The sequence below is a fragment of the Oncorhynchus nerka genome, linkage group LG20 (genome assembly GCF_034236695.1).
Source record: "Oncorhynchus nerka isolate Pitt River linkage group LG20, Oner_Uvic_2.0, whole genome shotgun sequence".
Lineage (NCBI taxonomy): Eukaryota > Metazoa > Chordata > Actinopteri > Salmoniformes > Salmonidae > Oncorhynchus > Oncorhynchus nerka.
This window is the reverse complement of record NC_088415.1, coordinates 52,217,009-52,240,909: the sequence shown is the minus strand read 5'-3', so window position 1 is coordinate 52,240,909 and position 23,901 is coordinate 52,217,009. Positions and strand designations below refer to the sequence as shown.

Below are 23,901 nucleotides of genomic sequence, written 5' to 3'. Positions count from 1 at the left end.
AGAAATGGGACAGTAGTTACACCTAATGGACCCTGGGATCAGCCTATTTTGGCCAGTAGCTCACAGCAAATGGAAGCAGGTTATTTTGGACAGTAGTTACAGCTAATGGAAGCAGGTTGTTTTGGGGGAGGCTCAGTAGTTACTACGCTAATGGAAGACAGGTTATTTTGGACAGTAGTCAGGCACCTTGTTAAGTGGAAACAGGTTATTTTGGACAGTAGTTACACCTAATGGAAACAGGTTATTTTGAAGGCCCGTGCTCAAGAGCTACACCCTAATGGAAGCAGACCACCTTACCCCAGCCCTTGGCTAGCAGTTACACCTAAGGCTTCAGTTTTTTTGTACAATTGTGCCACACCTAATGGCCTAACAGTGTTATTTTGCACAATTGTTACACCTAATGGAAGCATGTTATTTTGGAGCAGTAGTCACGCCTAATGGAAGCAGGTTGTTTTGTACAGTAGTTACACGCTAATGGAAGTAGGCTATTTTGGACAGTAGTCACAGTCCCTAATGGAAGCAGATTATTTTGGCCACCAGTCACCAGAGGCGCTAATGGAGAACAGTTTTTTGGACCAGAGCTTCAGCCTAATGAAGCATCCAGAGCTGTTTTCTGCCCAGCGCCGTTACACCTAATGCCCAGCGTTATTTACCCGGCCCAGTAGTACCTAAGCGCCGTCTGAAAACATGTTATTTTGGATGGTAGGTCTGCACCTAATGGAAGCGCATTCTTCTGGACAGTAGTCACACCTAATGAAACACATTCTTCTGGACAGTAGTTACACCTAATGGAAACAGGTTATTTTGGACAATTGTCAAACCTAATGGAAACAGGTTATTTTGGACAGTAGTTACACCTATTGGAAGCAGGCTATTTTGGACAGTAGTTACCACGCTAGTGCCGCCAGTCTGCCAGTTCTTTTGGACAGTAGTTACACCTAATGGAAACAGGTTATTTTGGACAGTAGTCACACCTAATGGAAGCAGGTTGTTTTGTCAGCCAGGAGTTACAGTCAGCCAATGGAAGTCAGCCAGCTGCCAGATTTGGACAGTCAGCCAGTAGCCAGGATACCCTAATGGCAACATGTTATTTTGGACAGTAGGTACACCCAGTAAGGAAAGCCAGGTTCCGCCAGGACAGCCAGGATTTAGTCACCTAATGGAAACAGGTTATTTTGGGCAATCTGTCAAACCTAATGGAAACCGCAGGTTATTTTGGACCGTAGTCACCAGGATCCGCCAATGGAAGCAGGTTATTTTGAGCAATTGTTACTCCCGAATGGAAGCAGGTTATTTGGGCTTCCTCTCACAGCTAGCCCCTACCCGACCTAATGGAAACAGGTTCTTTTGGATAGTAGTGGACACCTAATGGAAGGGGACTGATTATTTTGGTGGGGTCCAGTCACCCCCGCCAATGGAAGCGCCCACCCGGTTATTTGGGACAGTAGTTACACCTAATGGAAACACATTCTTTTTGGACAGTAGTTACATGTAATGGAAGCTGATTATTTTGGAATGTAGTCACACCCAATGGAAGCAGGTTATTTTGGACAGTAGTTACAGCTAATGGAAGCAGGTTATTTGGGACAGTAGTTACACCTAATGGAAACACATTATTTTGGCCAGTAGTCACACCCTGGAGAGCAGTTAGTTATTTTGGCTGTTTTCGTTACAGCTAATGGAAGCAGGTTGTTTTGGACAGTGTTACGTTTTTTTATTAAAGATGAATCTCAATAGACAGGTTATTTTGGACAGTAGTCACACCTTAATGCCGAAACAGGTTATTTTGGACAGTAGTCAAACCTAATGGAAACAGGTTATTTTGAACAGTCGAGTACACCTAATGGAAACAGATTATTTGGCAGTAGTTACACCTAATGGAAACAGGTTTTTTGTACAATTGTTACACCTAATGGAAACAGGTTATTTTGCACAATTGTTACACCTAATGGAAGCATGTTATTTTGGACAGTAGTCACACCTAATGGAAGCAGGTTGTTTTGTACAGTAGTTACACCTAATGGAAGTAGGCTATTTTGGACAGTAGTCACACCTAATGGAAGCAGATTATTTTGGCCACCAGTCACCCCTAATGGAAACAGTTTTTTTGGACAGTAGTTACACCTAATGGAAACAGGTTATTTTCGACAATTGTTACACCTAATGGAAACAGGTTATTTAGGACAGTAGTACATCTAACGAAAACATGTTATTTTGGATGGTAGGTGCACCTAATGGAAGCACATTCTTCTGGACAGTAGTCACACCTAATGAAACACATTCTTCTGGACAGTAGTTACACCTAATGGAAACAGGTTATTTTGGACAATTGTCAAACCTAATGGAAACAGGTTATTTTGGACAGTAGTTACACCTATTGGAAGCAGGCTATTTTGGACAGTAGTTACACCTAATGGAAACACGTTCTTTTGGACAGTAGTTACACCTAATGGAAACAGGTTATTTTGGACAATTGTTACACCTAATGGAAGCAGGTTATTTTGCACAGTAGCTACACCTAATGGAAACATGTTATTTTGGACAGTAGGTACACCTAATGGTACCTGGTTATTTTGGACAGTATTTACACCTAATGGAAACAGGTTATTTTGGGCAATTGTCAAACCTAATGGAAACAGGTTATTTTGGACAGTAGTCACACCTAATGGAAGCAGGTTATTTGGGACAGTAGTTACACCTAATGGAAACAGGTTATTTTGGATAGTAGTTACACCTAATGGAAGCTGATTATTTTGGCCAGTAGTCACCCCTAATGGAAGCAGGTTATTTGGGACAGTAGTTACACCTAATGGAAACACATTCTTTTGGACAGTAGTTACATGTAATGGAAGCTGATTATTTTGGCCAGTAGTCACACCTAATGGAAGCAGGTTATTTTGGACAGTAGTTACAGCTAATGGAAACAGGTTATTTTGGACAATTGTTACACCTAATGGAAGCAGGTTATTTGGGACAGTAGTTACACCTAATGGAAACAGGTTATTTTGGACAGTAGGTACACCTATTGGAAATCTGTTATTTCAGACAGTAGTTACACCTAATGGAAACACATTATTTTGAACGGTAGTTACACCTAATGGAAACACATTATTTTGGAAGATAGTTACACCTAATGGAAACACATTCTTTTGGACAGTAGTTACACCTAATGGAAACACATTCTTTTGGAAGGTAGTTACACCTAATGGAAACACATTCTTTTGGAAGTAGTTACACCTAATGGAAACACATTCTTTTGGAAGGTAGTTACACCTAATGGAAACACATTCTTTTGGAAGGTAGTTACACCTAATGGAAACACATTCTTTTGGAAGATAGTTACACCTAATGGAAACACATTCTTTTGGAAGATAGTTACACCTAATGGAAACACAGTCTTTTGGAAGGTAGTTACACCTAATGGAAACACATTCTTTTGGAAGATAGTTACACCTAATGGAAACACATTATTTTGGAAGATAGTTACACCTAATGGAAACACATTATTTTGGAAGGTAGTTACACCTAATGGAAACACATTCTTTTGGAAGGTAGTTACACCTAATGGAAACACATTCTTTTGGAAGATAGTTACACCTAATGGAAACACATTATTTTGGAAGGTAGTTACACCTAATGGAAACACATTCTTTTGGAAGGTAGTTACACCTAATGGAAACACATTCTTTTGGAAGGTAGTTACACCTAATGGAAACACATTCTTTCGGACGGTAGTTACACCTAATGGAAACACATTATGAATCAATTGTGTCAGCTCTAGCTCTTTTTTAGTTGCATTTGTCATAACTCCTAAATTAAATAAAAAACGCCAATACATTACAAAGTTTTATTTCCAATTAACAATGGTACAGTGAAGAGGTCAGTAGGGAGCTTTGTGCTCCCATCTGCTCCTTACTCAACCATGAAGTTCTTTGCCAGTTCCTGAGCCTGCAGCCTGTCAATTGAACTAACCTACACACCCGTTTAACTACAATGACATAATCAGTTACGGTTACATAAACCTTTTAGTTTTAACATGTGGTTGTTTATCTACCTCAGTTGAATGCACTGACTGAAGTCGCTCTCGATTAAAAGCGTCTGCCAAATTACCTAAATGTAAATGTACAAATGTACAGTTGGAAAGCATGCTGACGATTCATCTAATGAGCTCTGCCCCCTAAAAATACAAACTCTTTGACCAAGCAAAATTTGCTCCGTTAATTTCTACATGAATGAATCTGGTGCACATCAAGTTCCACCGAGTTAAATCAGTAAATCAGTCTACAACAATTATATTCCGCCATCAAACATGAATTGTTCGTGTAATGTTAACAAAACATGATAGAGCAAATCTTAAAGGCAGCCAAAAATGTTTGTGTAGAGGAGACATTATGGAAGGGAAAGGGGATACCTAGTTATTTGAACAACTGAATTGATTCTACCTAAATGTGTCTAAGCATTTAAGCCAACCCATTCGAATCAGACTGGGGTTAATGACGGATGCGAGACATTTAACGGGCTCTGGATAGGCTAGTCTATTTTTTTTTACTAAAGTCCGTGTGTATTAATAGCCCATTGATTTTAGAGAAAAACCTATAGCAGACTACCATCAGAAAATGTCATTATGGAAGGATTTAAACATCTATTTTCACGTCATACAGTTTTAAGTAAATTATTCTATCAACATCGGATGTTAAAATGTTTTGCATTATCGAACAGACAAGACTCTCAATATCTAAGAGACAAGGCTCTCTGAAACAGAACCCTTTTTCTGTTTCAGAGCTTCAGAGATCCGTTCATTTAAATGTACTCCCCTAATCTTGAATGGCAGATTGGCACTGATTATTTTACAAGACCAGCAGCCTCGACAACTGCTGGTTGGTTCCCGTTAATCTTCCCTCTCATCCGCAGGACCCGTATCTTTACTGAAAGGAGCTGACGACTATAACGGCCTGTAAATCCAACACTGACATAGGCCAACATATAACAACTCAGCACAATTTTATGATGACTGTTGTCACAGAGGGATTTTTCAGTTTTCTCCTCCCCACAAAAGAAAAATGATTTCAACCCCGAGCACAAAACGATTCCTTATCAGCCTAAAGGGGATATTATAGAAACGAGGGTAAATTATTGGGCCTGGTGCATGCATAATGAACATACATTTGAAAATTACTCATAAGGCCTAAGCAATGTCCTCTATAAAATGAATCAGTCAGTTTATTGAATAAACATGTTTCCTCGTATATTGCGGTAAATGATTTCGTTAATTAAGGTTATTTGCAGGGTTATAAGGGAGGTTAAATTGTGTTGATTTTATCCGGCAGGGGGCGTCCTCATTACGGGGCAGGTTACCTAATTATGTGGGCCTTCGGTACGAATTATAGTTCTGCATCGTAACTCTCGAGCCCATTTATTCTTAGGCTAATGACATCCTCTTCTTTGTTTTTGGATTGAACCAATGGTAGGACAATGCATACTTTTGCAATTAAATGTTAACTTGACATTATCAAAACCCTGCCACCAAAACATGTTGGACTGAAATCAATGAAAGTAGGAAGGATTTCTTAAAGGAAATATATTTTTCTCAATGTGTGATGACGTCAAACCAATCCTAGACGTAATCGAAAAAAGATTAAATATACAGGGTCCAGGAAAAAAAGGTAATCTAAGATTCCTGTTGGAAAAATACTGGATTCAATCGTTTCACCTTGCTGGATTGGCTAACATAACAGAGGCTTTATGGAACCTCCCAGATTTAAAACCCACGCCCTCCCACGTCATCTCATCGACGTCATCACATCTCATTTTATAAGGTATATAAAAAAATACGTTTTGCCTAAAGCTACCCAAATCCACACCACCTCCAAACGGAAGGCGAGGAAATTAATGTTTAAAAAAAATAAGGCGTTGATAATAAAATACAAAACTGGAATTAGAACATGTATTATTTAGTATATAGCCCTAGTTTAAGCACACACCATGTGAGCAGCTAATTATGCATTAAAAACCCATTGGACAGCTCTATCTCGACAAATATTCAATGTTTAGGCATTTTCTACATTTCTGAGGCGGATTGTTACTTGCTGTAGTGTAGGCCTGTATCCTATCCTTTGCCAACTGCAGAGATATGGATAGGAAGGGACATGGGGTGCCTCGCGGGGTCGGGGCGGGAACCCCAGCGCGCAGTGCTTGGCCTAAAGCTAATTGCCAACTGACCTTTAGGAGATGAGAATGTGGAGTGACAGTCAGCGACGGCCTTGCCCTAATATTAGCATATTATAGCATCATTATGCTGGGTATGGAGATGGGCCTATGAGGCTTCATATGCCTACAAAGTCAAATGACAACGTTTCTCGTAGGCTATTGCAGCGAATCAAATTAGATTGCCGTTGTTGATGGTTCATGGGTCTAAAACTTACCACAGATCTTCATCCCCAGTTTCCGCGTGCATCCTTGCATCCACGCGTCATAGTCTAAAACAGAATGTTTGGGGAGAACGTTTGAAAATTCGATTCTGGAATAATGAATAGTGTGATTTAGGTGACAGTGGATTCGTTTTTATAAAGCGTATGGTGGCAGTGTATGGCACAACGGAGTGAAGAAGCATGAAGCAGACTCACATACAGAAGAAGCAGCAGCCTCTAGAGCTTACGCCACCCTTTCTAAAAACCCCATTGGGAGGAAACAAAGCAGCGCTGACCTTAGATCAGTACGATTATTAGCCTATTCCTGAACATTCGAATTGTTCCGAATCCACACAGTCCAAACAAAATGGGCCATTAGAGGCCCACACTGGCACGCACCCGGCAAAGGGGACGTTTTAAATAAACACCCGTGAAATTAGCTCGCGAAGGAGAGCAGAAATTAATTGGGTGAAACACAGAATTTTGATTGACGCGAGATGGTGATGTCTGGCTGGCCGTTTGGACACGCACGCACACACACACACGCGCACACACCAGGCAGTATAGGGAGAACTACTGCAGCATAGGGAAAACAACCTATAGGCTACGTATTTTGATATTGCATGAACATACAGATGGAACATGGCATCATAGCCAAACAAAAAACACAAGCACACAGAGTCAAGCAATGGGACGGTAACAAGGCACATCTATATGCATATGAGCCTTATGGTAGTGTTATTTGTCTAGGATTTAAGACCCGGATAGAACGTCTCGAGGTGTCCCTCAGAGCACAAGGTAAACGCTGCCCGAACACACTCGCACACAGGAACCACCGGCCGCCTCAGGTATGTATGAGAGACAGAGCGTGGCAGCGAGATAATGGCAACAATCAACAGTAGCAGCAGAGAGACAGGCACAGTATAAACAACATCACAGGCTTTTTGAAACGGTTATGCATTATGTAAAACCTGTCAAACACATTCTTCCTCTGTCAAATTGCCTATCAGATGAAGTCAATTTTCCATATTAGGCCAATGGATTTAATGGCTGAAATTTCAGGCCTAGGCTTCCATTTTTCTCAAACAAAAATTACTTGGCCTAGGTCTAAAGAGAAGCGGGTTTGGGGATTTTTCTTAACTAAAATGTAACTGTCAGTGGGTAGACTAAAAGGCTAATTTCAGTAATACCTACTAAATGCCCTCTTCTTTCAGTGTTCGATGGTAAAATTATCGAAGCGGGTCTCTATTACATTGACATCCCTCCTCCGCGTACACTTCGCCAATGTCATAGAAAACGAAAGCAAGCCGTAATCACGAGCAACGGAGTGCCTGCAATTACCAGCCATTTCCCTGCGTAATTGCGCTGGTAACAGCTCTCTCAGTGATGCAGGACCACACATTGGATAGATTAAGAGGGGATAAATGATTGAAATTATTTTAAAAAATGTATCACGAATTTGAATGCTAAAATTCAGAATATATATTTTGCCAATAAATAATAGCATAGGCCTACATTTAGTGTTTTATTAGGCCTATTTTCAAATCGAGAATGTGTAAGTCGCTCTGGATAAGAGCGTCTGCTAAATGACTTAAATGTAAATGTATGTTAAATGAGAATATTTTAAACATTATTTGATAGGCCAAATTTTAAAAAGGCATAATCTAAGGAAATTCTATAGGCTTATTCTAAATAATTGTGATTTCTATTCCAAAAATAATTCCTTCCCGATGCCCTGCGCTGAAGACATAACGACGCACTATGAGGCAATTACAGGAGGTCCGTTTCTCAGTGCGCGCCGCTGATCCGTTAGACAGCGGCAGGCAGTTGTGATAGCTCTGTTTTTAACCGGAATGATTAACGACGTCGCCCACACGGTAAATAGCCAGAGTGAGACTCGTTTTTATCAGGCAGAGGGGGAGTGAGGTAGGGAGAGGGAGAGAGAGGAATGAGAAGAAAGAGAGACCTACTTGTGGATGAAGGTCGTAAATTGGCGGAGTTGGGGTCCTGGTCCCCGCCAGCGGCTGTCGGTTCAGACGTGGCCATCAGTCCTCCGTTATTCCCGTGCGCTCCGGGACTTTTATCAGATTATCAATGAAAATAACCAATCGGTTGCTGCAAACAAATGGCCAAGTGTTAAGATATATGGCTAATATTAAACAAATAAATAACCGGATTCATGTTTGAAAGTTTGTCTATTTACATAGCCTAAAATAGGCAACATTAGCTTAATTTGACCAATGAAATTGAGCTTTAATTAACCGTGCAGTGACCATATACGAAGAGGATGATGCATCATTTGTTGTATTATCTGCCTCTTTGACGGAGATCATTTATTCTAGAACATGGCTCGCATTTGCCGATCGAAGGGAGATAAATCAGTGGTGATCGGTTTGAGAAGATTTGTCTCAAGCCACACACGTAGGCCTACCCAAGCGCGTGGGTCCGTCTGTCAAATGCAGAAATGCATTCGGACGTTAACATCGCGGGCATTCAATACTGGACCCAAATAAAGTCGGCAAATCTGACATAAATTTAAGGCTACGCTATTCTAACCTTAGCCTATAAACACGAACGAAAAAAAACTGTCCCTGGTGAAGTTTTTATGGGTAGTTAAAGCGAAATCATCCCCATCTCAGAGCCATCAGTCTTGGGCGCTCGAGCTAAGCGATGAGCACCAGACCGTTCAGTCTACTTAATTAGATCAAAGAGCACGAAAACAAAGGATTTTCGTGCCTTCAATAATAAAGCAAATAAACAGGCCTAGGTCTAATCCACAAACAAATCATCCTTAACAGACCTATTCATAATGAGGAATATGCTAAACGAAAAACCCTACCACAATGATGTGCAATGGAATTATTTGACACATTTTGTCAAATAATTATTGGTTTAGTAAGAAAAATATATAATTGATTGGGCAGCCTACTGAAATCCGTTGGAAAATGGATAGCATATTGATTTTTAATTATGATGATCTTTGAATAACCACGGCGAAGCCAGCATCAGTCAATGTCATTGTTAATAAGGAATAGTTAGGCTAATGATGGAATCGTGCTACTCATATAGACTATAAATAACAATAGCCTACCATTGCTCAAAACATGTTAATTGTTTCTTAATTACAAACTTTTGAACGAGAGAGATATGGAAATCTGAACATTCATGCGACAGGTCTTTTGCAAAAATATTTATGCTTTTCTAAACCAATCTCATCCTTTTTTCGACTCCAATAAGAATGAGCATCGCAACAATGTAGCAGTTGTTGAGCGCTGTGCAGCATTCAAAAACAAAAACTCACGGTTATATTATGGAAAAATAAATCAATACTACAATATAGGCTGTTCGGAAACGTGAGAGCGCTCGCGCTATGAGACTATAGGCTACCTTACCGTCTGCGGGTGCACAGGTTGTCGTGTCCAGAAACTATCACCAAAGAACCGAATTACAGTTCTCTATCCACCCAACGTTCTGAGACGCAAGACAGTCCAAAGCCAACGACACCGGAATACCAATGGAGTACGAAAAATTCAATCCAGCAGCGTGCGAATGACCTTTTTTCCCTCAAGAATGTGTCATTTTTTAATTATTTCTGAGCGCCTGAATCGCCTATTTATCCACTTTAACGCACGCACACGTGAGTCATAGCATTACCTCCCTCTGGCACGAAATTAAGCTTCTTCACGACCACTGACGTGTCGCCTTTTCTGTGAGTGGGATACTTTATTTCAGCAGGTTTGATTGTCATGAGAAATGCATAGCTCCATTACGATCCCCAATCACGAAGTGTCACTCTTAGGAAGTTTAATTGCAATCAAGTCCTCAATAGCCTATTTACTAACCTAGGTGATGTTCAACACGACCAAAAATAACAACGGAGGTTTTATTTGCGTCACTGGCACCTGTCAATCAAAGGAAAAAAATTGACAAAATTGTGTTGGCCAACACTAGTAGCCTACCAGATATGGACTTTGGATGGACTCCGTTTTGCTCAGAAGGCTAGGCATATCGATGAAATGTTACCACAGAGAAATGGACAAGTGCTAGCCTATTCATTTTCTTCTGTGCTGTTGTCCAGATGTAGTTTTGTGGATTGCGACGCTAGACTGATATGACGACTCTAGACACGAGGGGGCGCCTCGGCTGCGTTCACAGATCTCTGTGGTCAGGCAGCGTTGATGGAATTTATTTCCAAAATGGTGAAAACCATGTCATCTCTTGCCTATGCTGTGCTGAACAACATATTGTTTGGAACATGTCCAAATAAATATCCTATACCCCCTAGCCTATAGGCTGAATAGTAAAACAAGAAAAAGATTAGCATGGTATACACACCTGAGGAAGTTTAGGGAATTGACCTATCAACCCCATTATCCCAAGCAGCAGGGCTCCAATGGGAAGTGTTCTCTCCACTGCCTAATGCCCCTGCTTTCACTCTCTCTTTCCTCTTTCACCACACCCCTTCTTTTTGGATGTTCTCTTCCTTTCCACTTGTTCTCTCTTCACCCTGTCAGAACAGACCTTTATAGACAGTGCATTCGGAAAGTATTGAGACCCATTCCCCTTTTCCTCATTTTGTTACGTTACAGCCTTGTTCTAAAATGGATTGAATTGCACTACCGTTCAAAAGTTTGGGGTCACTTAGAAATGTCCTTGTTTTTGAAGAAAAGCAACACAAAAATTGTCCATTAAAATAACATCAAATTGATCAGAAATACAGTGTAGACATTGTTCATGTTATATATTTTAAATAAAAATATGTTTTATTTCACCTTTATTTAACCAGGTAGGCCAGTTGAGAACAAGTTCTCATTTACAACTGCGACCTGGCCAAGATAAAGCAAAGCAGTGCGACACAAACAACAACACAGAGTTACACATGGAATAAACAAACATACAGCCAATAATGCAATAGAAAAAGTCTATATATAGTGTGTGCAAATGATGTAGGATAAGGGAGGTAAGACAATATATAGTAATAAATAGTGACAAAATAATTGCAATATATATGACTATACAATATATCTACATAGGCGTACAGAGGCCCATTATCAGCAACCATCATTCCTATGTTCCAATAGCACGTTGTGTTAGCTAATCCAAGTTTATCATTTTAAAAGGCTAATTGATCATTAGAAAACCCTTTTGCAATTATGTTAGCAGAGCTGAAAACTGTTGTCCTGATTAAAGAAGAAATAAAACTGGCCTTCTTTAGACTAGTAGAGTATCTGGAGCATCAGCATTTGTGGGTTCAATTACAGGCTCAAAATGGCCAGAAACAAAAAACATTCTTCTGAAACTCGTCAGTCTATTCTTGTTCTGAGAAATTAAGGCTATTCCATGTGAGAAATTGCCAAGAAACTGAAGATCTCAAACAACGCTGTGTACTATTCCAGCGCAAACTGTCTCTAACCAGAATAGAAAGAGGAGTGGGAGGCCCCGGTGCACAGCGGAACAAGAGGACAAGTACATTAGAGTGTCTAGTTTGAGAAACAGAAAAAGTCCTGAACTGGCAGCTTAATTAAATAGTACCCGAAAAACACCCGTCTCAACATCAACAGTGAAGAGGGGACTCCGGGATGCTGGCCTTCTAGGCATAGTCCCCCTGTCCAGTGTCTGTGTTCTTTTGTCCATCTGAATCTTTTCATTTTATTGGCCAGTCTGAGGTATGGCTTTTTCTCTTTGCAACTCTGCTTAGAAGGCTCTGTTTCACAAGTTTGAACCGCACAGTACAGTACTGCACAGTTCTGTACACTAGAGCACAGTACAGTAGAGTATAGTACGGTACAGCAGTATTTAATTTAGTAGAGTACAGTACAGTATAGTTTAATTCAGTAGAGTACAGTACAGTTCAGTACAATAGAGAGTACATTAGAGTAATTGAGGGTACAATACAGTATATTATACTGTACTATACTGTGCTGTACTATATTTGTCTTTACCTTTCTTTACCATACTCTCCTGTGATCTACTGTACAGTGCTGTCCAACCGGACCAATTCGGAACCAATCATCGTATTCAATGTTTGGGCCAAATCAAGGTCAGTCTGGACTGGACCAAATTTGAACCAATTATAGACATCTATGTTTGGGCTGAATATATGCAGGTCCGGGCCAGACGTCTGTGGACGTTGAAATCAAGGCCAATTGATGCACAATGTCTTGTAATATTTATTTCTGTTTGGACCCCAGGAAGAGTAGCTTCTGTCTTGGCAACAGCTAATGGGGATCCTCATAAAATACTAAATCTGAAACAAACATAGACATCTATGTTTGGGCCAAATCAAGGCTGGTCCAGACCAAATCTGAACCAAACATATGTTGGTCCGCACCGCACCAAAATCAAGGCTGGTCTGGACCAAAAAAAGACAGCAGGGTCAGAAGACGTCAGGACCAAAGAAAAGACACCCAAAAGACATCGCTGCCGGTCCATACTGCGTGGGATGTGATTGTTTTAATGATTCCGGTTCTACTTGCAGAAATCTAAAGAGCAAGTTTCGACTTTGTACAGGAGTAGTTACTGCGAAATTAACCCTTTTGTGTTGAATAAGCCGGAAAGACACAGATGTCAGGACAGTGAACCTTATTGTGTTATTTACAGTGCCTTCAGAAAGTAGTCATACTCCTTGACTTATGTCACATTATGTTGTTACAGCCTGAATTCAAAATTTATTACATTTTTTTTTCTCACCCATCTCCACACAACACCCCATAATGACAAAGTGAAAATATGTTTTTAGACGATTTTGCAAATGCATTAAAAATGAAATACAGAAATATCTAATTTACATAAGTAATTACACCTCTGAGTCAATACATGTTAGAATCACATTTGGCAGTGATTACAGCTGTGAGTCTTTCTGGGTAAGTATCTTTGCAAACCTGGATTGTACAATATTTGCACATTATTCACTTTAAAATGATTCAAGCTCTGCCAAGGTAGCTGTTGATCATTGCTAGACAGCCATTTTTAAGTCTTGCCATAGATTTTCAAGCCGATTTAAGTCAAAACTGTAAGTAGGCCACTCAGGAACATTCAACTTCGTCTTGGTAAACAACTCCAGTGTATATTTTGTCTTGTCTTTGAGGTTATTGTCCTGCTGAAAGGTTCATTTGTCTCCCAGTGTCTGTTGGAAAGCAGACTGAAACAGGTTTTCCTCTAGGTGTTTGCCTGTGCTTAGCTCTATTCCATTTCCGTGTATCCCTAAAAACTCCCTAGTCCTTGCTGATGACAAGCATACTCATAACATGATGCAGCCACCACCATGCTTGAAAATATGAAGAGTGGTACTTAGTGATATGTTGTGTTGGATTTGCCCCAAACATAACGGTTTGTATTCAGAACATAACGTTAATTTCTTCGCCACAATTTTTACAGTTTTACTTTAGTGCCTTATTGCAAATAGGATGCATGTTTTTGAATATTTTCATACATGTACAGGCTTCCTTTCCACTCTGTCATTTAAGTTAGTATTGTGGAGTAACTACAATGTGGTTAATCCACTGTAACTGTTTTAAAGTCACCATTGGCCTCATAGTGAAATCCTTGAGCAGTTTCCTTCCTCTCCGGCAACTGAGTTAGGAATGACAGCTGTTTCTTTGTAGTGACTGGGTGTATTGATACACCATCCAAAGTGTAATTAATAGCTTCACCATGCTCAATGGGATATTCAATGTCTGCCGTTTTTATTTTTACCCATCAACCAATAGATGCCCTTCTTTGCGAGGCATTTCAGAACCTCCCTGGCCTTTGTGGTTTAATCTGTTTTTGAAATGCACTGCTCCACTGACCTTACATTGTATGTGTGGGATACAGAGATTATGTAGTCATTTAAAAATCACGTTAAACGCTATTATTGCACACAGAGTGAGTCCATGCAACTTATTATGTGACCTTTTGAAGCACTTTTTTTTTTATCCCAGAACTGATTTAGGCTTGCAATAACAAAGGGGTTTGTAATAATGTCTGAAAACATAACTCCAGTTTGACATTGGGGTATTATGTGGTATTGTGTGTAGACCGGTAACACAAAATCTCAATACATTTTAAATTCAGGCTGTAACACAACAAAATGTGGAAAAAGTCAAGGGGTGTGAATACTTTCTGAAGGCACTGCACATGAAGATTAAACAGGTACAAAAATGTGTGCGCTGTGACTGCCTCACCAAGACAATATAAGAATGTGAAATAAAAAACATTAACTACATTTATGTTTTATATATTCATATAAAAGGGAAAGTAACTACCTGGTGTGTTGACTGTCCGTCAGACTAGGCAGTGTGCTGGTGACAGCTATGGGGTGAGGTGAGAGGGTGAACATGGTTTATGTCTCCCCAGCTTCTTTTCCTCTTCTTAATTTGATGATGAGGAGAGGGAAGAAGAGCTGTCTGAGCTCTGTACAGAGTCTTCATCACTCCCAGATTCCTCTGAGTCATCTTCATCACTGGAGTCTGAATCATCATCACCATAATCAGTTTCCTCATCTTGGCTTTTCTCCTTTTGCTCTGAGGAAACATTATATAGGAACAAAACAAAGTCAAGGGTATGTTTGAAAGTATCCACTACACACCTAATTTAACTAATCAATTACTCATTACCACTTTGATAATCTATATTAGGTGTGTCAGTGCTGGGCTTGAACAAAAACTTGCATACATTGTACTCTTCAGAACCAGAGGTGTGACCACTTGAATCCAACCTCCAACCATTGTCACACAGCCAAGTCTTCTTCCGCAATAACCTTTGTGTGTGTGTGTGTGTGTGTGTTGGACTGAGCCACTTGCCTCTCTGCAGGTTCTCCTGGATGAGAGGAATGAACTGTTTGGTCTCTGGATTCTCTGGTTCATAGATCAGACACTGGAACAACAAAGCACAGATACATTAATTGTCCACAGTTTGGCTAATTAATAAATGTATTGATTGATTGGTTGATTTACACAATGAGAGAGACGTAAACAAAAGGCACGAAAATAACCAAACAATGAATGACAGAACTTATTTGACAAACAAGCTTACTCATCTGACACAGTTTCTTTGCCAGCACAAAGTCTTTCTCTATCACAGACTTGAGGAACGTAAGTCACAGTGCATCCAGGTAGACCCCCCCCCCACTCATTTAAAAAAACAAAACAGAAATCGTGATTCCTCGATTAATCAGGGAAAATAACATCTCTGGCTGATTCATTTCCAATCAGCGCAATGTGGGACTTGGTCTGAACTGAACTGCAAAGGTAATTACATTTTTTCAGCAGTCATGCAAAACATATTAAAAACATTGGTGGAAAACAGATTGTTCAGATGTTCCAATCTATCTATAGCCAAGGCTAAGCTCTACTACTGTTCCTGTCATACTCTCATCACCTGTTACAGCTGAAGCCAACTGTTGAGGTTTCTTAATGTCCTTCATCTTCAGGTCATGGCTGAGGTTAACAGGCGATCCAGCGAAATCAACACTAATGTTATTCTCACCTCCTGCACAGAGCACTTCCAATCTCACAGGTGGAGAGTCCTGAGTGAGAGAATAACACATTACATAAGCAGTCTGATAAATGAAATAGCTTAGGATTTTTTTGTGTTTGCTTTCTCAGTGTTTATTACCTACTTTCACAGGATGTGATACTGCTTGTGTTGGAAGGTTCCTTCTGAAAAACAAAAAACACATTTAAGCATCACATGGGAATTCAACACCATGCCAGATGTTGAATGATGTAGTTAGAACTGGTCTTGTGGTGAAGCCTTACATGGGTGTGGCAATAATATGTTTGCTTCCACTGTTTCTAGAACAAAAAGGTACACAATAAGTTAAGGGAGTCATCAGTCTGAAACCAACTCATAAATACAGGTCAGGGTAGAATGGCAAGCACAGTAGTGGTTGTTTGTTTCACCCTGCATACCAGATCTTTACACATGGAGTAGGCTAATTACATCAGGTACCTTGAAGAGTGTGTGTCTCAAAAAGTACAGGAGCCACCTGGACCATCAAATGCAGGCAAAATATATGCACTTAATATATCACAAATGCATGTTTAAACAAAATAAATATATGAACATCTAGCTAGCTAGTTTTATTTCATTATTTGTTCACAGACACATTTTCTTCTGAAATTAAATCATGTTCCCAACAAGTCTTGCTTCAACATGTCTTTGACATAGCAAAATAAACACGTTTTACCTGCTTCTGTGGAACCTTGCAAGGTCTTTCCATAACATTCTAGTCTGGAAACAACATCAATTAGACTAACAGCTAGCAACACAAGCTAACAATCGTAATTATAATGCTAGGCCTAGTTGATTCATCTTGGGGCTTACAATCACTCATTTGAAAACGTGCATGTAATTTCAGGGATACAATATGGCAAGCACTGTATTTGACACATTGACACACCATGCGCGCAACCATTAAAGTTAATGTTCGTTAGCTCACGTTAGGTAGCTAGCTAGCTAATGCTAATGCTAGCTGAATAGCTTTTGCTGGCTCACCGGTTAATGTAGCCAATAATCGATGACTGCCAATTCTCGATGACTACCAAACCGAGCAGTCCGACAAAGTTATACAACCGATAGGCTATTTCAATATGAAACAATCTTATGCTCTGATTGATTTTTTTTTGCAACATTAGCTAGCTCACTGTGTTGCTTTCATGTTTAGGGGTGCATGAAACATGAGGTGAGCAAACAGTCTCATTCCCATGACAACGGGTCAACTCTCTCCCCTCACCTGCCTTGGTGCCACACAATTAGGAATTATAATACTAATCATTTAATAGGATCTCTTTGCTTGGTGATATGCTACCAGAGTTGTTCTTCTATCTTGGTGCTGCTATGTTTCTTGTCAACTTTGATGGTCTCGTAACCAAACCAAACAAAGCCTAGGATCAGAGGTGTAGGCAGAAATTGTTGTGTGGCTGGGCATAAACCTCATAGACTGTACCTAAAGCTCTTCTATCGAGAAGCAAAATAAAGAGGCTAAACTCTACTGTTGTGGCTGGAGAAATGTAACCACTCTCAGATTAATAGACAGAGCTATGTATGCAAGGACTGACCATCCATGATAACGAAATTGTTTTAACCATGTTATGAGGCTATACAGTGTTTGTTTACACTTACAAACATTGGAGAAAAACAAGTTTACATTTTGGGTTCTCGTGGAGTGTAACAGTTGAACTAAGTTCATGAGGCATTTTTAAAGTTATATTCTTCAAGAATCAATGGATATATATATATATACACACTACCGTTAAAAAGTTTGGGGTCACTTAGAAATGTCCTTGTTTTTGAAAGAAAAGCACATTTTTTCCCGATTTAAAATAACATCAAATTGATCAGAAATACAGTCATGGCCAAAAGTTTTGAGAATGACACAAATATTAATTTTCACAAAATCTGCTGCCTCAGTTTGTATGATGGCAATTTGCATATACTCCAGAATGTTATGAAGAGTGATCAGATGAATTGCAATTAATTGCAAAGTCCTTCTTTGCCATGCAAATGAGCTGAATCCCCCAAAAACATTTCCACTGCATTTCAGCCCTGCCACAAAAGGACCAGCTGACATCATGTCACTGATTCTCTCGTTAACACAGGTGTGAGTGTTGACGAGGACAAAGCTGGGGATCACTCTGCCATGCTGACTGAGTTCGAATAACAGACTGGAAGCTTCAAAAGGAGGGTGGTGCTTGGAATCATTGTTCTTCCTCTGTCAACCATGGTTACCTGCAAGGAAACACGTGTCGTCATCATTGCTTTGCACAAAAAGGGCTTCACAGGCAAGGATATTGCTGCCAGTAAGATTGCACCTAAATCAACCATTTATCGGATCATCAAGAAATTCAAGGAGAGCGGTTCAATTGTTGTGAAGAAGGCTTCAGGGCGCCCAAGAAAGTCCAGCAAGCGCCAGGACCGTCTCCTAAAGTTGATTCAGCTGCGGGATTGGGGCACAACCAGTACAGAGCTTGCTCAGGAATGGAAGCAGGCAGGTGTGAGTGCATCTGCACGCACAGTGAGGCAAAGACTTTTGGAGGATGGCCTGGTGTCAAGAAGGGCAGCAAAGAAGCCACTTCTCTCCAGGAAAAACATCAGGGACCAGACTGATATTCTGCAAAAGGTACAGGGATTGGACTGCTGAGAACTGGGGTAAAGTCATTTTCTCTGATGAATCCCCTTTCCGATTGTTTGGGGCATCTGGAAAAAAAGTTTGTCCGGAGAAGACAAGGTGAGTGCTACCATCAGTCATGTGTCATGCCAACAGTAAAGCATCCTGAGACCATTCATGTGTGGGGTTGCTTCTCAGCCAAGGGAGTGGTCTCACTCACACTTTTTCCTAAAAACACAGTCATGAATAAAGAATGGTACCAACACATCCTCCGAGAGCAACTTCTCCTAACCATCCTGGAAGAGTTTGGTGATGAACAATGCCTTTTCCAGCATGATGGAGCACCTTGCCATAAGGCAAAAGTGATAACTAAGTGGCTCCGGGAACAAAACATCGATATTTTGGTTCCATGGCCAGGAAACTCCCCAGACCTTAATCCCATTGAGAACTTGTCCTTAATCATTAAGAGGCTGGTGGACAAACAAAAACCCACAAATTCTGACAAACACCAAGCATTGATTATGCAAGAATGGGCATCAGTCAGGATGTGGCCCAGAAGTTTATTGATAGCATGCCAGGGCGGATTGCAGAGGCCTTGAAAAATAAGGTTCAACACTGCAAATATTGACTCTTTGCATCAACTTAATGTAATTGTCAATAAAATACTTTGACACTTATGAAATGCTTGTAATTATACTTCAGTATTCCATAGTAACATCTGACAAAAATATCTAAAGACCCTGAAGCAGCAAACTGTGAAAATTCATATTTGTGTCATTCTCAAAACTTTTGGCCACGACTGTAGAACTCATGAGACAAGGGAATAAATGCACAACTCTTGTTGTGAACGTGACTATGAGGAGTCAGAGAACAGAGTGGAGTGCGGAGCTGTCCGGTGCTGAAATTTTTGATCTGACTTTTGTGACACATCCCGTGCTTGGCTTGAGTGGAGGAGGGTGGGCAAGGATGGGAGGTTGGGACAAGCTTGGCTTGGGTGGAGGAGGGTGGGCAAGGATGGGAGGTTGGGACAAGCTTGGCTTGAGTGGAGGAGGGTGGGCAAGGATGGGAGGTTGGGACAAGCTTGGCTTGAGTGGAGGAGGGTGGGCAAGGATGGGAGGTTGGGACAAGCTTGGCTTGGTTGGAGGAGAGGAGGGTGGGCAAGGATGGGAGTTTGGGACAAGCTTGGCTTGAGTGGAGGAGTGTGGGCAAGGATGGGAGGTTGGGACAAGCTTGGCTTGGGTGGAGAAGGGTGGGCAAGGATGGGAGGTTGGGACAAGCTTGGCTTGGGTGGAGAAGGGTGGGCAAGGATGGGAGGTTGGGACAAGCTTGGCTTGGGTGGAGAAGGGTGGGCAAGGATGGGAGGTTGGGACAAGCTTGGCTTGGGTGGAGAAGGGTGGGCAAGGATGGGAGGTTGGGACAAGCTTGGCTTGGGTGGAGAAGGGTGGGCAAGGATGGGAGGTGGGAGGTGGGACAAGCTTGGCTTGGGTGGAGAAGGGTGGGCAAGGATGGGAGCAAGGATGCAAGGAGGTTGGGACAAGCTTGGCTTGGGTGGAGAAGGGTGGGCAAGGGTGGGCAAGGATGGGAGTTTGGGACAAGCTTGGCTTGGGTGGAGAAGGGTGGGCAAGGATGCGAGGTTGGGACAAGCTTGGCTTGGGTGGAGAAGGGTGGGCAAGGATGGGAGGTTGGGACAAGCTTGGCTTGGGTGGAGAAGGGTGGGCAAGGATGCGAGGTTGGGACAAGCTTGGCTTGGGTGGAGAAGGGTGGGCAAGGATGCGAGGTTGGGACAAGCTTGGCTTGGGTGGGGTAAACGGGAGGGGGAGGTGCAGAAGGATATATCTATACTAGAATGTAATTGTTTTTCTTTTTAATAAGAGTTCTGGACAGATTAGGGGAGGATGCCAAGTTGTAAAACATTCTCAGAAGCTTCTTCACTCCCATTCTCATGACGTTTAGTTTTACTATTCAGTTTTACTGGTCAGGAAACGTCTGGCTTTGTTCCCAGAACCACAGGAAACCAAAAATGTACGTTCCCACAGCTTCCAAGGAACCAACAAAATTGATATGTTGGATTCAAGTTAAAGAATAGGACTAAATTAAATCAAACTTTAAATGCACTTTATATAAACATTTGATTTGGTCCTATTCTTTAACTTAGATTTTTGGTTGAATCCAATATATAAATTATTAATTTGTAAACAACCTTGAATTAAAAACTTAGGCTGCAGGGATTGGGGGAAAGGGAGAGAAAAAAACATGGTATATTTATATATGGGCCCCATTCTGCATGGAGAGCTCTCAGCTCTGTCTTGTTAGCTGTGCGCTCATGATATGCTCTTATCTATTAATTTGTATGAGTTTGGAGTCAGTCACGCTCTGCTGTACAACAGACAGTTTACTTTGAGTTGAGTCGGATCTCTATCCATCTCTGTCTCTCTTCCTCTTCTCTTCCCCATGCGGTGGATATCAAGTGATCTGGAGCGATGCTTGCAATAGTCTTACACTTTGATTTTCTATTAGTTTACAATTGTACACTTGGCGAAAAGGGAATCGGAGTAATATCAAAAAAGGAACATCACATTCTCTCGCCCTTGGCACGCAGGCCTGCTCCTGCCCATGTCAAACACATACTGTAGGCGCACTAGCCTCCGCCTCTCTCTCTCTCACACACACACACACACACACACACACACACACACACACACACACACACACACACACACACACACACACACACACACACACACACGTGCGTTGTAGGCTATCCAGTACATCCAGTACAGTATTATCCAGTACAAAGACATGCACTCTGTTCACAAAGATTACTGAATCTTGTCTGATGCTTAGGATACTTATCACATTAGGAATTACATTTTTTCTTTGCTTGCAAATGCTTTATTTGCAGGTGATTTTTTATATTTGTTAGGCACAAAAAAAGCTAAGTTTGGTAAAAATTAGTTATGTGGCTCATGGTCATGCTTAAGCAAACAAACCATGGCGGTAAATAAGTGGCTACAATTTACACTTCTTTAGTTATTTAAAACTAAAAGCTAAAGTCTAGGTATCTTATTTTAAATAAAGAAAATATTGAAAGAAAATGGCATTGCACATCTCACTATTAACATCCTCACTATGATGAGGTTTTTATGTAAGGTCCTTCTTTTCATAGTTGTGCCATATCATATCCAAATCTTGCTAAGGTATCAACAAAAATGACTGTATAACTAGATGATTTGGACGTGATTTTGAAAATGCTAATTTAGGTACCATTGACTACATTGGATTGCCAGGGGTGCTAGTTGCTCCCTACACACTCACCTTAAATTTGACTGCTTAAATATCTCTATCAACTCATTTATCTTTAGGCTCCCCTAATGGTATGTATATAAAATGTTTGTACATGTAACTTAACCCTTGTGTGGTGTTCGGGTCTGTGGGACCCATTTTCAATGTTTACTCAAATAAAAATTATACAATGAATAATTATTTCAACCTGAGACTCATTGGCCCAAAATATTTTCATCATTCTAGATTGCAGCCAGTAGCAACAAGAAGAAGTGCTGCGATGTGTGTGGAGCCAAGAAGGACAGGAAGACAGGATACACATGCATGAAGTGCAATAAATACATTTGCAACATACACACAGTAAACCTCTGTCCCTCGTGGTGTGTAGACCGGCCTGAATTTTTGTGTTCAATGTGGCTCATTTATCATTTCAATAAAATACTGTATGTAAAACTTGTCCTTCCAATTTGTACTGTTCTAAGCAATAAACATAAATAGTGATGAAAACCTTGCTTCATTTATATTTGTTCAAGATAAACATGATTTATTTCACCCATGTCTTGATTATAATAGATTTTTGTTGACAAAAATACAATTTTATCCAAAAAAACGAATAGCTCTTTTATTGATAAATATGATCTAGGAGAGGTAAATGTCAAATTTTAACCATGCATGCTGTTTATATTGCTTGTAATTGATATAAGTCAACATTTAAGTATTAAGTACTGACTATTGTTACGTAAATTGTTAAGGCTGTATGGTTTAAAAACCCAATAATGTTGTGGGTCCATCAGACCCGCGGACATTGGGTGAATAACAAAAACATGAACACCACACAAGGGTTAATTAGATTATATATTACTTTTGATAAATTATTAAATATTAGATCAACTTACCTCAGAATCATTTTGTTAGAGGGACAAAAATGTAGATGAGACTGATACAATCTTAAGTTGAGTAAGTGTAGAGGTATTTTTTAAAGCTTGTCCTGATATAGCTTTGGTAGACCTTCAATACAGTTGTTGGCTCTGCCACACTACTCCTCCCAAACAGGGATTTCAGGTGGTTGATAGATTTTTTTCCTCCATGTTCATAATGTGGATTGTCCACTTCATATCCTGTTCAAAGGTAACCCCCCCAGGAATTTTGATGTTTTCTCTGTTTTGAGATTTTGCCCATGCAGTTTTATGGTGAGTGGTAACTAAAAAAAATGTAGTGTTTGTTTTGCAGAAGAGGACACACTGTGGTTTAGTTGGACTCACCATGTGTTGGACCATTTAAACATTTTGTCTATGCATGTTTGGAGCTTCTTCGCTGCTTTTTGTGGGTGCATGGGTGATGTCCAATAGCAGAGGTCATCGACAAATTGGGACACATTCCCTACTGTATGGGGAGGGTAATACTTTTCAGATGTAAAATAAAAACAGGAGTGGACTCAGGACCGCACCTTGTGGGACTCCGGCCTTTAGGGATGAAGAGAGTGGAGAATGATGGACTAACTTTAACTTTTATTATCTGGTGGAAAGCTCTGGATGAGAAGAGAAGACCTTGGTGGCACATTTTGTCAAAGGCCTTCTCGATGTCAAAAAACAAGTCAAGGATAAAAACGTTTTTGTTAAAATCTTTTAAAACACTTTCTTAAAATGTCTGTTGCGGATCTCCCTTTTCTAAAATTGTCCTGATGAATGCCATGCACCTCCCAGGCCTCTATGTGGTTGCTCAGTTTCTTGTTAATAACACTTTCTAAAAGTTTCACCAGGTTACTTACTTAAAAAACTGATGGACCGATGATGGACCGATAGCTTGTGACATTTCATGGGTCTTTTCCAGGTTTCTTGATCATTGTCACCAGTGCCGACTTCCAGGGTGTGGGGAAGTGGCCAGTTTTGGAGGCAGGTAGAGAAGAGCTGACCAGCAGGTTCAGGTAATATTGTGGAACTTCTATGAGGAGCCTGTTGTCAACCTCATCCTCTCCTGGGGCTTTTACCTAAGTCACTTTTATATGGGTCTTGGTTTCTTCTGGTGTCACTGGTTCTGTAAGGGTTGTTAGGGAGTATTAGTACTTACACACTGCCGGTAATGCTACTGACACATAATATAGCATCGCATAACACTGTACAG

General features: G+C 40.6%; 1 protein-coding gene across 7 annotated transcripts in view; it reads right to left on the bottom strand.

The window, feature by feature from the left end:
- LOC115102736 (glutamate decarboxylase 1-like) overlaps positions 1-16,093 on the bottom strand; it is a 31,278-nt gene extending 15,185 nt beyond the window's left edge. Inside the window, exons 1-7 of one of the 7 annotated variants that reach the window (XM_065005575.1) lie at positions 16,009-16,093; positions 15,768-15,915; positions 15,191-15,263; positions 14,654-14,911; positions 10,743-11,233; positions 8,378-8,522; positions 6,423-6,476 (exon numbers count right to left, since the gene is read on the bottom strand). In XM_065005575.1, coding sequence (XP_064861647.1) covers positions 6,423-6,476; positions 8,378-8,453 — 130 coding nt within the window. In that variant the 5' untranslated portion in view covers positions 8,454-8,522; positions 10,743-11,233; positions 14,654-14,911; ... (1 more) ...; positions 15,768-15,915; positions 16,009-16,093. Of the gene's footprint in view, positions 1-6,422; positions 6,477-8,377; positions 8,523-9,799; positions 10,026-10,061; positions 10,245-10,366; positions 10,473-10,742; positions 11,234-14,653; positions 14,912-15,190; positions 15,264-15,767; positions 15,916-16,008 lie in introns of those variants that run through there. The other 6 variants (XM_029622979.2, XM_065005576.1, XM_029622983.2 and 3 more) reach the window with 6 other exon arrangements.
- Between the last annotated feature and the right edge of the window lie 7,808 nt (positions 16,094-23,901).